This window comes from Diabrotica virgifera, chromosome 2, assembly GCF_917563875.1.
Source record: "Diabrotica virgifera virgifera chromosome 2, PGI_DIABVI_V3a".
Classification (NCBI taxonomy): domain Eukaryota; kingdom Metazoa; phylum Arthropoda; class Insecta; order Coleoptera; family Chrysomelidae; genus Diabrotica; species Diabrotica virgifera.
In genome coordinates, this window is record NC_065444.1 from 36,746,265 (window position 1) to 36,763,176 (window position 16,912).

The 16,912-nt window shown below is 30.8% G+C and overlaps 1 protein-coding gene across 1 annotated transcript in view; it reads left to right on the forward strand.

Moving 5' to 3' along the window:
* The first annotated feature begins 580 nt into the window (after window positions 1-580).
* Window positions 581-16,912, forward strand: part of LOC114327413 (kielin/chordin-like protein) — a 35,039-nt gene continuing 18,707 nt past the window's right edge. Inside the window, exons 1-2 of the mRNA XM_028276023.1 lie at window positions 581-680; window positions 11,611-11,839. Of these exons, the coding sequence (XP_028131824.1) occupies window positions 620-680; window positions 11,611-11,839 (290 nt within the window). The 5' untranslated portion in view covers window positions 581-619. The remainder of the gene's footprint in view (window positions 681-11,610; window positions 11,840-16,912) is intronic.

Here is a 16,912-nt window from a genome sequence, read left to right on the forward strand (position 1 = left end):
AAAATGAAAATCGACATTATTATTTAGAACTGCCGCTCTATAACGGTCATGAAATTTGAAGAAAAAGAAGACAAAGACATAAAATTTAAAAGAACTCAAAACTAGAAACTGAGGAACGAAATCTATAAGTAGGAATGAATGGAGATGATTAATTGAACAGGCTAAGTCCCAATCTGGATTGTGGTGCCATTGATGATAATGATGATAACTAAAAAAAAAAAACTAAACTAAATTTTTTTTATAGTTTAACTCCTCGTTTAACAGGAAATTTTTGCAATACTGCACTTGTGTTGAACATCAAAACCTACTTATTATTTTCCAGGAACTACAATATTAAATTATTTATTTATAATTTATTGTTAAAAATAACTAAAAAGCAGCTTCATTATCCAACTGTATCACATATTTTTATATTTAAAAAGTCATTTAGATAGGCGAAGGGGAATATTTGTTACCTATACCCATATTAAGGTATAATTAATATTTATGAACCTAAATATTGCACGTATTTGTTGTTGATACTTAACGATGTTTTTATCATAAAATATCCATTATAAAAAGTATAAATATTTGGAATAAAGGAAAACACCGTAAGTAACCCAGGGGAATTTAACGCACAATGACTTTAGTGACGTGGTTCATATACTTTTTGTTCGTTGTAGTCAGTTATGGAGATGTCAGTAAGTGAATATCGTTATATTTTATCAATAAAGTGAAAAGTAATCGATAGTTTAGGTACTTAACAATTTTTAGTCTATCGAAATGTTACGGGTTTTAGGGCTTAGCGTGCGTTTTTCAAAGGACGCAATTTTATTTTTTTTTATGTATAAGGGGTTAGTATAAGCTTAAGTTTGTGAGGCCGCCAACATTTTCTCCACCATCATCTTGGAATAAGGGGTGCAAAGGGTTTTTGCGCTCTATATCATATACTAGCACCTTCATACAAAATTTTATACACTATTATTTGTAGAAAATTAAATTGCCTTCATCTTTATTCCTATTCCATTTGATCGTAAAATTGAAAATAAACAAGTAAATAATGAAACGAGGAAGACGAAAAGTCTAAGATTCAAAGTTAACTACAATTAAAATAACTGAAATAAAAATAATAAACAATATTTTAAATCTAAGACTTTTCGTTAAGAAACTGCTTTCTGGTTGCATCCCGTATCTCCGGCTATATAAGCACGGAGACGACGAATATAGAAGAAAGCAGAAAGGACACGGTCACGTATCTACTTTCTTTTCGTCTAGGAAGAGGACCGAAAGACAGTTTCAAGTACTCAAAAATCTGAGTAAAGATGAAAGAAAAAAGGCAGTTTTTGTTTTTATTTGATTCAGAGTTAAACCACCATCTCCAGATAGCTATTTCTGCCTCTCAGGCGTTATCAATGGAGCTATGTAGTCACAACTCTGAATCAAACAATAACAGGCTGCCTTATTTAAGTAGGCCAGGGTAATAAGACAAAAATATACCCTGTTCGTGACACTTCAGCAGCCAGGGTACTGAAGCGTTTTCTCGACAGGTGATACCTATAGGAACAAATTATAACTACTTATTTCCTGCGTATAATCTGGCGGCTATTTTTATTTATAAACAATTAACTGTCAAAAAAACGACATTTCCCCTTTTTTTTTCAAATCAACAGAAAACAGTGAAACTTATGATTTTTTTAGTACAAATATCTTCGAGATTATGGAAAAAGCTTTAAAATTACGTATTACAAAGTTTGATAAACTCATTTATTGTTAATATAATTGCGGAAAATAACTGTTGTAAAAAGTAGTGTACAGCTTTGAAATTTTTGTCAAAGGAGGGTTCTTTGGTGTTTAATATGTGATAAACATTTCAAAGCGATTCATTCAATTGTTTAAATTTTATTCAAATCTTTTATCCCAGAGAGCATTTTTTTGCAATAACATAAGTCAGAAAAAAATGACCTTAGAACCAATCCACAGGTGTCAAATGAAATAGCATGAGCTACATTTTCAACATGGTTTAAAAAAGTGAATAAAAAATGCATTTATTAGTAATAAATAATTATGCAAAAGTATCGTCAATTTTTCTTTATAAATTTTTTAAATAACTTTTTCCAAAAAAATTAACTTTTTTACTCTGTTTTATGTGCACAACTACCAAGTAATGTTATCTATATCATAATTGATAAAAATTTGTAATAAATATGTATAATTTCTTATATAACAAAATAAAAAGTTTATAAGGAAATATTTACGATACTTTTTTATTTATTACTAATAAATGCATTTTTATTCACTTTTTTTGAACCAAGTTGAAAATATAGCTCATGTTCTTTCATTTGACACCTGTGGAATGGTTCTAACGTCATTTTCTTCTGACTTATGTTATTGCAAAAAAAATGCTCTCTGGGATAAACAATTTGAATAAAATTTAAACAATTGAATGAATCGCTTTGAAATTTGTATCACATATTAAGCTTCAAAGAACCCTTATTTGACAAAAATTTCAAAGCTGTACACTAATTTTTACAACAGTTATTGCGAAAATAATTGTTTTTGCAATTCCGAACTTTTTCGCAATTATGTTAATAATAAAGGAGCATATCAAACTTTGTAATACGTCATTTTAAAGCTTTTCCCATAATCTCGAAGATATTTATACTAAAAAAAAACCATAAGTTTCCCTGCTTTCCATTGATTTGAAAAAAAGTGAAAAATGCCATTTTTTGACACCTAATTGTTTATAAATAAAAATGGCCGCCATATCCTACGCAGGAAGTAGTTACAATTTGCTCTTATAGGTATTACCTATCGAAAAAAACGCTTCAGTACCCTGGCTGTTCAAGTGTCATGGAAAAAACCTTATTACCCTGGACTAAAGGGAAATTACCGCGAATGCAATAATTCCACATTTGAGACGCAAATCAGCGACATCTCTCTTAAAACGAGGAAGACGAAAAGTCTCAGATACAAAAGTTCACTATAAAAAAAATAAAATAACTGAAATAAAAATAATAAGCAATATTTTAAATCTAAGACTTTTCGTTAAGAAACTGCTTTCTGGTTGCATCCCGTATCTCTGGCTTTATAAGCACGGAGACAACGGATATAGACGAGAGCAGAAAGGACACGGTCACATCTACTTTCTTTTCGTCTAGGAAAAGAACCAAAATACAGTTTCAAGTACTCAAAAATCTGAGTAGAGATGAAAAAGAAAAAAGGCAGTTTTTGTTTATATTTGATTCAGAGTTAGACCACCATCTCCAGATAGCTATTTCTGCCTCTCAGGCTTTACCAATGGAGTTACGTAGTCACAACTCTGAATCAAACACTAACAGGCTGCCTTGTTTAAGGGAAATTACCGCGAATCCAATAATTCCACCTTTGAGATGCAAATCAGCGACCTCTCTCTTGTATAATTGTAGTAAACTTTGTATCTGAGATTTTTCGTCTTTCTCGTTTTACTAGAGATGTCGCTGATTTGCGTTTCAAAGGTAGAATTATTGCATTCACGGTAATTTCCCTTAAATAAGACAGCCTTTAAGATCTTCCTTTTTTTTAAAAGGGAAGATCTTAAATAAATCTAACAAAAAGGGAACCGAAGAATATAGAGAACTTACTAGGCAGATTAGAAAAGGAATCAGAAAACAAAAAAAAAAGAAGAAAAAAATTAATAACAACCATTGAAAAAAATAAGAGTATGAAATGCCTCAGACCGACACTAGGACGACGTTACATAATATCATTAATGGGAAAAGACGAAAATGAAATCACAACTAGAGAAAACATACTGAAACGAATAGAAGAATTTTACACGGAACTCTGCAGAACGTATCAACAAGACGATGAAATGACACCAGCACAGAAATTAATAAAAAATGTTGGATCGGAAATAATGCCAAAAGTAACAATTTCAGAGGCAACTACAGCATTGGAAAACATGAAGAGAAATAAAGCTGCAGAAGATAGGATTACCACAGATATGATATTAGAAGGAGGTAAGGAACTCATTGCAATTGTAACTAAGCTTATAGACAGTTGTTTACACCAGGACAAAGTCCCTAAGAGCTGGAACATCTCTAAAGTAATCTTATTACACAAGAAAGGTGATAATCGAAAGTTGGAAAACTACAGGCCCATCAGTCTACTGGCACACCTTTTTAAAATACTCACCAGTCATAACTACCCGACTAACAAGGAAATTATATGAATACCAACCATATGAACAGGCAGGTTTTAGAAAAGGCTATTCAACTTCCGATCACCTGTTAACCACAAAAATACTAATAGAAAAATGTAACAAATACAAGTTTCCAGTTTTTATAGCATTTGTAGACTACGAAAAAGCTTTCGACACTATAGAACACACGGCCGTAATAAACGCAATGCAAAATTATAGAATAGACAGCAGATTATTAACTTAATAAAAGAAACTATGAACCAAGCTACAGCTACATACCACCTAAATGAAAATGAATACACGAACCCTGTACCATTAAACAGGGGAGTCAAACAGGGAGACACTCTATCACCCAAACTGTTCACCTTATTTTTGGAGGACGTGTTTAAAAATCTAAATTGGAAATATAAGGGAATAAACATCAATGGCCGCTACCTCAGTAATCTACGATTTGCGGATAGCATTATCCTGATAGCTACTGACCTACAAGAACTGCAAACCATGCTTTCAGAACTACACACAGAATTTTCTAAAATAGGACTGAAAATGAATTTAAACAAAACAAAAGTCATGCACTCCGAAGAAACCGTGACAATAATAAACGACAAAGTTATATAGAAAAAGTTGAAGAATATATATACTTGGAACAAAAAATAATACTAAATAGGGAAATTCCAACGGAAGAAATAAAAACAAGAAGAAAGTTAGCATGGGCAGCATTCGGCAAACTGAACTATATACTCAGAAATCAGTAAATTCAACTACATCTTAGATCTAAAGTTTTTGATGCATGCATTATTCCCGATATTAACATATAGGGCACAAACATGGACAATCACAAAAAAGAATATGAACATACTCAGAGTCACTCAACACGCGATGGAAAGGGCAATGCTTGGCATATCACTTAAGGACAGGAAAACAAACACATGGATAAGACAGAAAACCAAAGTCACCGATGTGGTACAAAAATCATTAAAATTGAAATGGGAATACGCTGGACATGTAGCTAGGAGCGATCTAAACAAATGGCACAGAACAATTCTAACCTGGAGACCATACCAACACAAAAGACCCAGAGGCAGACCTCCTATGAGATTGACAGATGATCTGAAACGAACTGCCGGGAAAAATTGGCTGTTGTAGCATACAACAAAAACAATGGAAAGGAAGACTTGAAGAGGCTTATGTTCAGATGTGGACGTGAATGGCTAGACGATGATGAATGATGAAGAAGGTAGCCTGTTATTGTTTGATTCAGAGTTGTGACTACTTAGCTCCATTGATAACGCCTAAATGGCAGAAATAGCTATCTGGAGATAGTGGTCCAACTCTAAATAAAAAAAAACAAAAACTGCCTTTTCTCTCAAGGTAATAATAACATGTAAGCACTACGAGCCTAGTAGGCCCATGGATTGATGTACTATTCTTTTCCACTCGCTTTTGTCAGTTGCTTTTATTTCCCAGTTCGTTACGTTGTCTCCTCATATCTTCTTTAAAACCGTTGCTCTATCTCAAAGACCTCGGTCTTCTTCTTTGTCTTTTACCTGCCAATACACTAGATAGTACCATTCTGGGAATTCTACATAGAATCATTCTCTGTGCATGGCCCAACCATCCAAGTCTTTGCGCCTTAATTACGGTTAATATATTAGGTTCTTGATACAGCTCAGTTAGCGCGTTATTTGTACTTCTTGTCCATTGTCTATTTAAGTTTTTCCCACCAAACATTTTGTGCAGTATTTTCCGCTCCCAAACTAATAGTTTTGGTGTTTTTGGTTGTGACCCATGTTTCAGACGCATACGTCATTATCGACCTTATTACGGTCTTGTAGGTGCCTATAGTTTTGCTCTTCGAGATATAGTTTTGCTTCTTAACGATTAACGATCCATTGAGAGCATATATAGTCCATTGAAATGTTACATTTAGTGTGCATTTCTTAGAGGAGTCAATTTAATTTTTTTAATGTGTAGGGGGGTTCAGTAGAAGCTTAAGTTCAAGTTTTTGGGGTTGAGGCCCTTGTCCCCCGGCCGCCATCTTGGAAAAAGAGGTGCAAAGGGCTGTCGCACTGTATCTCGTAAACTAGCTATCCTACAGAAAATTTAATTTCACATAAAATAAAGCAAATTAAATTTTCTACAATTTTATATCTATTACTTTTTATCGTAAAGTGACCAACAAAAAAGTTATAAACAAAAATAAGAGAAAATTTTGTAAGAAATTTCCTTTTGGAGGTTATAACTTTTTTTACGTTCATTTCACAATAAAATAACATCATAGCGATTTTGTAGAGGATTTTTCAATAAACAATTTTTACTATAAAATTGTTTAATTTTATTTATTATCTAGGTTTTACAGCGCTCCAAACTTGACCAGATTCTCGAATTCTCGTAGAAAAATAATGCTTTTCTATCTATATTATTAGACGAGCGGCATTAACCGTTATGCCAATCACGAAAATCAAATTTAAGGTGAATGATCAATTTTGGTCTATTTTTATGTTTTCGAGGTCGCTGAATCCGAATATGAAGTTTATTTTTATCTAGAGTTGGTGGAACATGTTAAAAAAATAAATTTTATACAAAAATGCCAAAAATCAATTTTGATGATTTTTCAAATTTACCTCGCTGTATCTTTGGTCGCTGTAAATATTTCCTTTTAAAAATTTTACTTTGTCAATTTTGAAGTATGTAGATAACAATGCAAGTTGTCCAAAATGTTTATACACATTAAAAAAGGAGCTGTTAATTTATTAACATTTTGTCATCATATTTCGTTAGTTTCATGTTTACTTAAAAAAGTTAAGTGACAAACTTTTTAGTTTATAATTTTAACCAACATAACAGTAAAATATAGTTAATGAAGAAGTTTTTTGGAAAATTTTAAGTCAAAATATATAATAGGAAAAAAGTTATGTTACTTCATATACAAGCGGCACACCCCAAAAAACGCTTATATCTCGAGATCCTGACCACGGTGTGGTGAATGGCTAATTTTTATCATACTTTATGATTTTAATATCAAAAATCGTTTTTTGCTCTGCTTAAGAATTTTGCATTTTGCGGTTGCGTCATTCTTCTTCTGAAGCGGCGAATTTGTCCTCAAACAACTTCTTGGGCCTTTTCTATATATGCTTTATAGAGTTATAAGTTTTATAGTGAGAAGAAAGGTCAAAAACAGATTAATAATAGCATAGGAATGTTAAAATCATAATAAATTGTATGAATAAAAAATATATATAGATAGAGAAGTAAGCCTAACTTTTGTTTTTATTGTATCCCTATGAGCATTCGAGAATCTGGTCAAGTTTGGAGCGCTGTAAAACCTATATAAATAAATAGAATTAAACAACTTTATAGTTCAAATTGTTCGCTGAAAAACCCTCTACAAAATTGCTATAATGTTATTTTATTTTAAAATGAACTGAAAAAAAGTTATAACATCCAAAAGGAAACTTGTTAAAAAAAAATTTACATATTTTTGGTTATATCTTTTTTGTTGGTCACTTGACGATAAAAAGTAATAAAAACAAAATTGTGGAAAATTTAATTTGCTACATTTTATGTTTAACTAGATTTTCCGTAAAGTTGGTAGTTTACGAGATATAGAGCGAAACCCCTTTGCACCCCATTTCCAAGATGGCGACCGGTTGACAAGGATGGCGACCCCAAAAACTTGAACTTAAGCTTCTACTGATCCCCCGTACACATTAAAGAAATAAAATTGACTCCTCTAAGAAATGCAAGGTACGGCCTAAAAAATGTAACATTTTAATGGACTAATATAGCGCGGTTGCCCGACATAATTCTGTATTTCTTCTTCGCAGTTAGGTTCCCTTGTGAAGACAGTTCATAAGTACTCAAATCTTTTAACTTCTTAGAGTTTATGTTGTGTTCCCTTTGCTGTTTTCATTGTTATGTATTGCTCCCAAAAGAATTGCTTATTTGCTTATTCCATATACTTCGTTTTTGCGTCATTTATTATACTCCTTTGGTTGCTGCCCTCTCTTCGAGTTTCATGACTATTTCCATAAGTTATATTTTGCTTCTAGCCAAAATTACCAAATCGTCTGCAAATGCTAAGCACTGATGTTTTTTGTGGTAGATCAGACCTGTTCTGTTAATGTTTGCTTCCTGTATAACCTTCTTTAATATTATGCCAAACATTATAGATGATAATCGATCACCATGCCATGCTCCTTCTTTGACCTCAAAGCTTTCTGTTATACTATTGTTTTTATCTTGACTTTATTCACTGTTCTTTGGAGAGTTAATTGTATCATTTTAATATGTTTTGGACAAAAATCCTTATCGTGCAATGCTATGAATAGTTCTCTTCTTTTGACTCGATCGGAAGCCTGTTTAAAAGCAATGAAAAGAACCATCGCATCTTTATTGTATTCGTAACTTTCAGTCTGTGTTTCTCGTAGTATGAAGACCTGATCTACAGTACTTCTTCCTATTCTGAACCCTTACTGATATTCTTCCAAGCTGTTATCGATCATCGCTGTAAATGTATTATTTGTACATAGCCAATATTTTATACACTATGTTGAGCAGCGCTATGCTTTAATTAGTTTCTAGATTTTATCTGTTTACTTATGTCCTCCAAATTTAATCATTTCATTTGTTATGTAGTCGTCGCTTCCTGGCTGGGCTTTTGTTCATTTTGAAAGTCTCGGTAATATTTTGAATTTAACTTATAGTCGGAGGTTGTTCTTCGCTCTGTTTGATTTGTATTTTATTTGCTAGATCCATTGCTTCCTCGTTATTATCATCTGTCTGTTCAGCTCCATTAAGAAGCTCATCAATAAAGCTCGGATTTATAGGCAACAAAAATTGAAGAAAAAGGCGCCTATATAGGCAAAGATTTTTATTAAAAAAGGCAGGAATATTAAAATTTAGGCAAAATATAGGCAATAAAGGAATATAACTTATTATTTATAACCACTTAAAATTTTATCATTAATAGAAACAACTAAATGTTTTTTAATATTTTCGGTCTTAAAACTATGTCTTCGATCACTTAAAATTAATTTGTACATTGAAAACGAACGTTCGACATCGACAGATGTAATTGGAGCATATTTCAGAGCGGATAATAAATCTGGCATAATTTGTAATTCCTCGGAAAATGCCCATTCAAAACCTTAGCAACATTAGATAAAAACGAAAAACCTTCATTCTTGTCGAAAACATATTTCATTTTTTTTTAATTAATTGACCGTTACTTCCAGGTGCCGATTTAATTTTCGTCTTTAAATTATCTATTAATTTTACTGACTCACATAAATTTATCTCTTGTTTTTCTAATAAGGTAATTGTGGTAACTATTAATTTATAATTGTCATTGATATAAGCGAGTTCCTGTTTCAATTTGGGATTTTTTAATATTTTTTTTTGCTTCTCGAATGGCTTCGGAAATATCATCAAATTCTGACATAACTAATTCTATTTCATTGCACTGTTCAAAGTAAAAAAAACTGCTTCGAGCCAGGTTCCCCACTTTTTAATTACTGGTTTAGGTGACAAAGGGACACCGGGAAGTCTTTCTTTATATATTTGCACCCTCAACGGAGCCTTTACAAAAACTGTTTTCATAAAATTTATAAAATTATTTACCAACGGAAACAGATTTCTTATTTCTTCAGCAATTATATTTACCCCGTGGGCTACACAAGTGCAATGAATTAAATTAGGATAAAAAATCTTTAAATTAACAGCAGCTTTTAACATATATGCCGCAGCATCTGAAAGCATTAAAACTATTTTATTCACTGGTATAGGGTTGAGTAAAAAGAGGTTTGTTAAACTATCTTGTATAAATCGACTTATTGTTAAATTGTTTGTTTTTTTCAATTCTTTAACGGCAACTAAATAAGGTTTTCTCGCAAAGTTTTCGTTCAAAATTCCAATCATTAAATTAGCTATATACCTGCCGCATACGTCTGTCGTTTCATCCACGATAATATACAAAAAATTGCCCTCTAACTCCCGCTTAATTTTTGAAATACATTCCACATAACATTTTTCCACAGTATGTTTTCTCAATGTACTCTCGTCCGGTAAGGATTTATTAAGATATTTTTCGAAAAAGCATTTAAAACTAGGGTTATTAACTTTATATAGAGGAATGTTGGATGCAATCATCATCTGGCATAAATCAAATTTAAATGCGTCTTCCTCCTTTTTTTTTGAACTGCTTAAACTATCCCGCAGAGATATTTGGGCTAACTTAGAGGAACTTAATTTTTCCAAATTACGTTTATGAAGTGGGGTTCCACAATGCTGGTCAATAAAGTAATTTTTTCTACTTGAAATCTGAGAATTTAAAAAAAAAATAATTAGAATTCTAAAACCGCTTTAGAATTTAGTTATGTTGTGGGACGAGAAAAAAGGAGAAAAAATAAAACTTACCGATTTGCCGCATGGTTTACAAAATGCTCCATCTCCTTCTAGAGAAAGTTCCGAATAAGGTGCGATCCATAGCCTTAATTTAGATGTCATCTTTTCACACAAATGTCTAAAACGTTTTAAAACGTGTTCTTTGCTTTTTGGTATACGCAACAAAAGTAAACTAGGATATAGCAATTTGTGACTAAACTCTGATACAGTAACCAACTGTACAACTGATAATAAACTAATAAAGCTTAGGGATTTCCAAATAGTTAACCCTCAAGTCTCGATCAGGTACATTTTCCTAGAAATCTGTTATACATATAAACAAACCATTGATATTTTATTATTGACCCAAAATTTTATTATAGAACGGTTTAGTAATAGAATAATATCATGGGTAGTACCATGAAATTTTAAAAAAGGCACAAATAGGCGGAATTTACGAAAAAAGACAAAAAGTGCAAAAAACAATTATAATAGGCAAAATAGGCAAAAAGGCATTTTGCCTATAATCCGACCTTTACTCATCAAAGTACTGCTTCCAGCATTCTAATATCTCCGGTTCTCCCATAATCTTTTCTCCATTATTTTCTTTATAGTGTACAGTTTTCTGCTGGTGTTCTCGTTTCTAATTTTTTATGCCATACAGATACAGGTTCCTAATTTGTTTATTTTTGTAGTTTTCCTCTATATAGAGGAAACAAAAAACAAAAATAACGGAAAATTACTTTGGAGCAATATTATAGCAAAACTTTTTTATTTTTCATTTTATGATAAAAAGTAATAGAAATAAAATTGTCGATAATTTAACTTACTACAAATAATATATTTATAAAATGTTCTATACGATTGCTAGTTTACGAGATACAGCGCGAAAACTTTGCACAAATTTTTCCAAGATGGCGGCCGTGGGACAAGGGTGGCGACCCCACAAACCCGAAAATAAGCTTATACTAACCCCCCTATAAATAAAAAATAAATAAAATTGCATCCTCTAAACTAAAACATGCAACCCTAAATGTAACTTTCCAATTTACTATTGACATTTACAGATAATCATCCTGCCTGTGATCAGAGTCAGATACAAACAAATCTATACCTAGACTTGGGATGTAAACCAATCTATTCAAAATGCCAAAAGTGCCCCGTAAGATACGAGTGTAATTTAGCGCCCAAAAATGGGAGTTGTCTATTTAGAGGAAAATATATTCCTATTGGAGAGGCACTCAATGACAATGATACTTTGAGTACATGTTATGTTGGATGTTTCTGTGGTGAAGAGTAAGTAGTTGGATTTTTTATAAAGCTTTATATACATATCTTCATTCGTTAAAGTTAAAGAAAAAAAAAAAGAAATGTGTGGAGATTATAATGGGAAGTTATTTTATAGATGAGATCCACAATTAATTGGAACGATAATCTCATTTTCTTATTTTTTTATGACTTTTGGGTTTCCAATTTAAAAATTATCTTCAAAAAAATTCTGAAATGAAAAATGTAAAATCAAAGAATTATATATTAGTTCAGAGAAATAAGGAAAAAAAATATCATGTTGGTGACACAACTCCCTCCAGGCCGAAACCAAATTTTTTGAGTAGTATGGACATTTATAATAATAACCTATATGTTTCCTGTAGCCGATTTTGATGATATACATAGTTATAAACAAATGAAGATAAGAAAACGGTAAATTTTCGCTTTTTTCGTCTATTACCAAAAAGTTAAACATTTTAAACAAATTTGAGAGAAAGAAAGTCATAAATCCTATAAAAAACTTCAATATGGCGTTCGCTGAATATTTCTATCCTTATTTGTTGCTTAGAAAATTACAAAATAAATCATAAATTTTGAGTTTTTATAAATATTTATAGCTTATGTAAAAAATAACTTAGAACCTTCTTATTAAACGAAATTCTGAGACTTCTGGTGCTTAAATCATACCCTAAATTGTAAAGCAATTGGCCAAATAGTTTAAAAGTTATTTAATTTGTTTATCCCGAATTATTTTTTTTGCAACAATATAAGTCAGAAAATGATGAAGTTACAGTAGTACTTTGGATAGTTTATGAAAGAAGAAGATTTACACTATTAATTTAATTAAAAAAAAATGACAAAAAATAATTCTAAATATTGCAAAATTATTTTGCAAGAACATGTGAATTAAAAAAAAGGGGTGGGCTAACTTCGTCCCTAATTGTCCTAGGACAATTGTTTTTCATTCTAAATATGTATAAAAATTCAGTGTTTCTAAATGTGAAAAAATAATTTTTCTACGGGTAACGGTTAAAAAGTTATTCTAATTGTTTATAAGTAAGCAATAAATCGACATGTTTTTGCAAAATAATTTTACACTGTTTAGAATTACTTTTTGTCATTTTTTTAATTAAGCTAATAGTATAAATGTTCTTCTTTCATAAACTGTCCGAAGTATTACTGGAACCTCATAATTTTCTGACTTATAATGTAAAAAAAATGATGGGATAAACAAATTAAATAACTTTTAAACTATTTGACCAATTGCTTTGAAATTTAAGATATAATTTAAGCATAAGATATAATTTAAGCATAAGAAGTCTCTGCATTCCCTGTAATAAAAAGGTTCTAACTTAATTTTTACATAAGTTATGAACATTTATAAAATCTCATAATTGATTTTTTTATTTTTTAAAAAAAGCGAAAATTTACCGTTTTTGATCTTCATTTGTTTATAACTATGTATATCATCAAAATCGGCTGCAAGAAACATATAGGTTATTAATATAGATGTCCATACTACTCAAAAAATTTGGTTTTGGCCTGGAGGGGGATGTGTCACGAGAAAAATCTTATTTCTCTGGACTATATGACATAGCCCTAAGATCCTAGTCCAGAATTCTACACATATTTGTTTTGAACTGATTTTGTTATTTGTTATTTGTTTTTTATCGAATCTTTATCGTCAATTTTATTTGGTTAAGCCCCTATTTCTCTGTCGCTCTCTCTCTCTCTCTCTCTCTCTCTCTCTCTCTCTCTCTCTCTCTCTCTCTCTCTCTCTCTCTCTCTCTCTCTTTGTGTGTGTTTGTGATCAATGATTCTAGAAAGATTGAGCTCACAACCTCAAACCGGTCAATCGTGGTTATGTGTGGATGATTGTTATGTAGTTTATCCACTACCATGATATTTGTGTTTGATATGTTTAACTGCAGACCAAATATTTGACTTTCGTTTTTGACCTACCAGTCGTGTTAGATCAGCTAACTATTCTTGACTGTTTGCAAAATGGGTTGTACACCGAGAGAAAAAAATTCTTGACATAAAGAAACTTTATTAATATTTAAGAAAGATCGACTTGGCATATTGCCTAAGAAATATATCTTTGTATGTAAGATATAATTTTCTAAAATATTTCAAATAAATTCTACTACAGCCAAAGAAATATATCTTAAACATGATTGAACTATCACTTTCTGGCAAACTTCAAATCCATTTATCAGAAAGAAATTACACTTGATGTTAATTAATTTTATTAGTCATAAAAATATATTTTCTACACATTAGAAAACTATTCTTTCTGAGCAATAATATTTCTTAATAAGGAATATTATTATTTTATTATTAATAATTAATTTATTTAATGTTAAGAAATATATTTCGCAGAGATAAACGTATATTTAGAGTTAAGTTAATATTTCTTGAAAATAAAGTGATATTACATACGGCGAAATAAATCATTGTGTTAAGGTAAAATCATTATTTATTAATAAAACAAGATATAAAACGTTATTATTACATACAAATATTTTCTCCACTCTTAAACCACTGACTTCTACACAACAATAAAGGGATGGAGAGGCAAATCCAACCTCCTCAAATTTTCCTTCTTTTGTTAATAGCACTTTGTATATCAGCAATTCACTAAAACAAAATCATTATGTAGAAAGAGTAAACTTACTGTAATAAAAATTTTTTATAAATATATAGATATTTATTTTGACAAATTTAGGAAATACAAAAACAACAAATACACGGCCCCACATAAGAACTATTAATACTAATAATAATCAATCATATTTAGTTCAAACATGGCATTATTTAACCTATACATCTTTGTTTATTTTTTTTTCTTTTTGTTAATGAAATATTAATTATTTATCTGTATGATATTAAGTCACACAATAAACATTGTTTAGCTAAAACAAGAGGGAAAATACAACCAATGTAAAACATTGAAGCAGACATAATAATATGTAATTTTCTTAATTTTTATAATCTAAAAGAGACAGCATACCTAATCATTAAGACATTTTATTACGGAAAAGTATTATTAGTTTACATCTAAGTCATTTAATACATATTAACTAATTCACGGTTTTCGGCAATAACATTTCTTAACCATAAACATATATTTCTTTTAGACTAACTGATTTCTTTATCTCAAATAAATTAACAGAAAAAATCCTCAGCGTTGCACCCGCCATGTTTGATATAGCGTTGTATTGTATATTTTTTATAGAAGACGATACATTCAAGAAACCTATTATGGTTGATGCATAAGTATAAACATTTTTAAAAAGGTACTTACATGTATGAAGTTCTACCATTTCTGGAAGGCCCCGCAGTTGGTTAATAACTCCTTTCTTAATATTGTTCTGAAGCTATATATTATATCATTCTGTCCCAGCTTTAAATTGTGGCATATTTCCCAGTTGGAATAATAAGCTCCTTTATTTCAGAGTCGTCTATCATTATACCTAAAAAGCATATAAAGATACTATTATGTTTCTATTTTAACCATTCGGATACGCAACAATATTATTATTACATCTTAAATTACTTAATTTACTTTTATTTAATACCTATATATGTACGTACCTTCAAAATATCCGTTAATTTTTAAAGTACACCAATAAATCCAACATCCATCTATATTAACATGAACATATCACGCCATCTTGACAAACACTGACGACTAAATCATAAATAGTTAATCTGCGCAATTCTTTTGTGGAAGAAAATCTCTTTGCAAGTAACATTTCGGCATTAATGACAAAGTTTTTATTTTATAACCACAGTTACTACAGAGGGTATTTCTGAAGAATTATTTCTTGTGGTTTAAAATATTTATTTGATTACAAGAAAATTTCTTGTTCACAAATATAAATATGGATTAACTTAACACTATATTTCTTATACTGCAAAATATTTGTAGTTTTCAATTTAAGAAATAAAAACTTTAGGATAACAAAATTAAATGTAACCATTAATGCATTTCTTAGTATTGAAGAAGTTATCTGTAAGAAATTATTGAGGTGTGTTTAAAAAACTCGTTTCTTTATATGTGAACCGGTATGTTTAAGTTAATAGGATATGTTAACTTTTAAGAAATATTGCTCAAAGAAATCGGTGTTTTAGGAGAAAAGAAATTGTTCTCTCGGTGTATCATCTGCAACAGGTAGGTTATTTATTTTTCGGCCATTTATTGAGATGCATTTTCCCATCATTCAAGCGTCCTTTTCAATAAATGCTCTCCATATAATATGTTAAATCATTGTAGAGACAGTATACATCCTTGTCCATCACCTTATTCTGGACGGAATTCGTTTGAGAGTGTGCCAAGTACTTTAACTATTCCAGTAGTGTGTTCGTATAATTCAGTTATAAGCGAAATTATGTATTGTGGTACTTCTTTTAGTGTCTGCCATAAGTGTTTGGTGTCATTTGACACTATCGAACGCCTTTCGATAATCTATAAAACAAATGTATAGTGGGATATGGAATTCCTTAGATTTTTCTATTATTTATCTTATATTCAGAAGGTGGTCTCAAGTAACCTCTACCTTTGGTAAATCCAGTTTGCTCTTCTGGTATTTATCTTTGTAGGAAAATTGTCAGTCTCTCATCGATTATGTGTAGCATTATTTTACTGGCATGTGAGATAATGGAGAAGCTTCTATAGTTGTATTTATAGAAGTTGCCTATTTTATGTATTGCCGTTATTATAGATTTCGTCCAGTGATAAGGCCGTTGTTTGTAATGCCATATTTTGTTACAGAACAAGTGAAACAATTTTATCCCGCCTTCTCCTTTGACATTGAGCATTTCTGCTGTTATCATATCTCGACCTGTTGTTTTGTTATACTTTCCTGATTATTTAACTACAAGGTTACTGACTGCCTATCTTCTTTGATTCTCGAGTATACTTCTTTCATTCCTTCAGGCTTCAGGGGTTTTGTAAACAAATTCCTGGCGTTAATCATCTTTATATAGATCCCTGTAATATAATATCCATGTGTCGCTATAACTTCTCTGTTGAATCTCAGGATTCCTGTTTGGAATAATTTTCTTTTATTTCTCTGCCTATTAGGCATATATGTA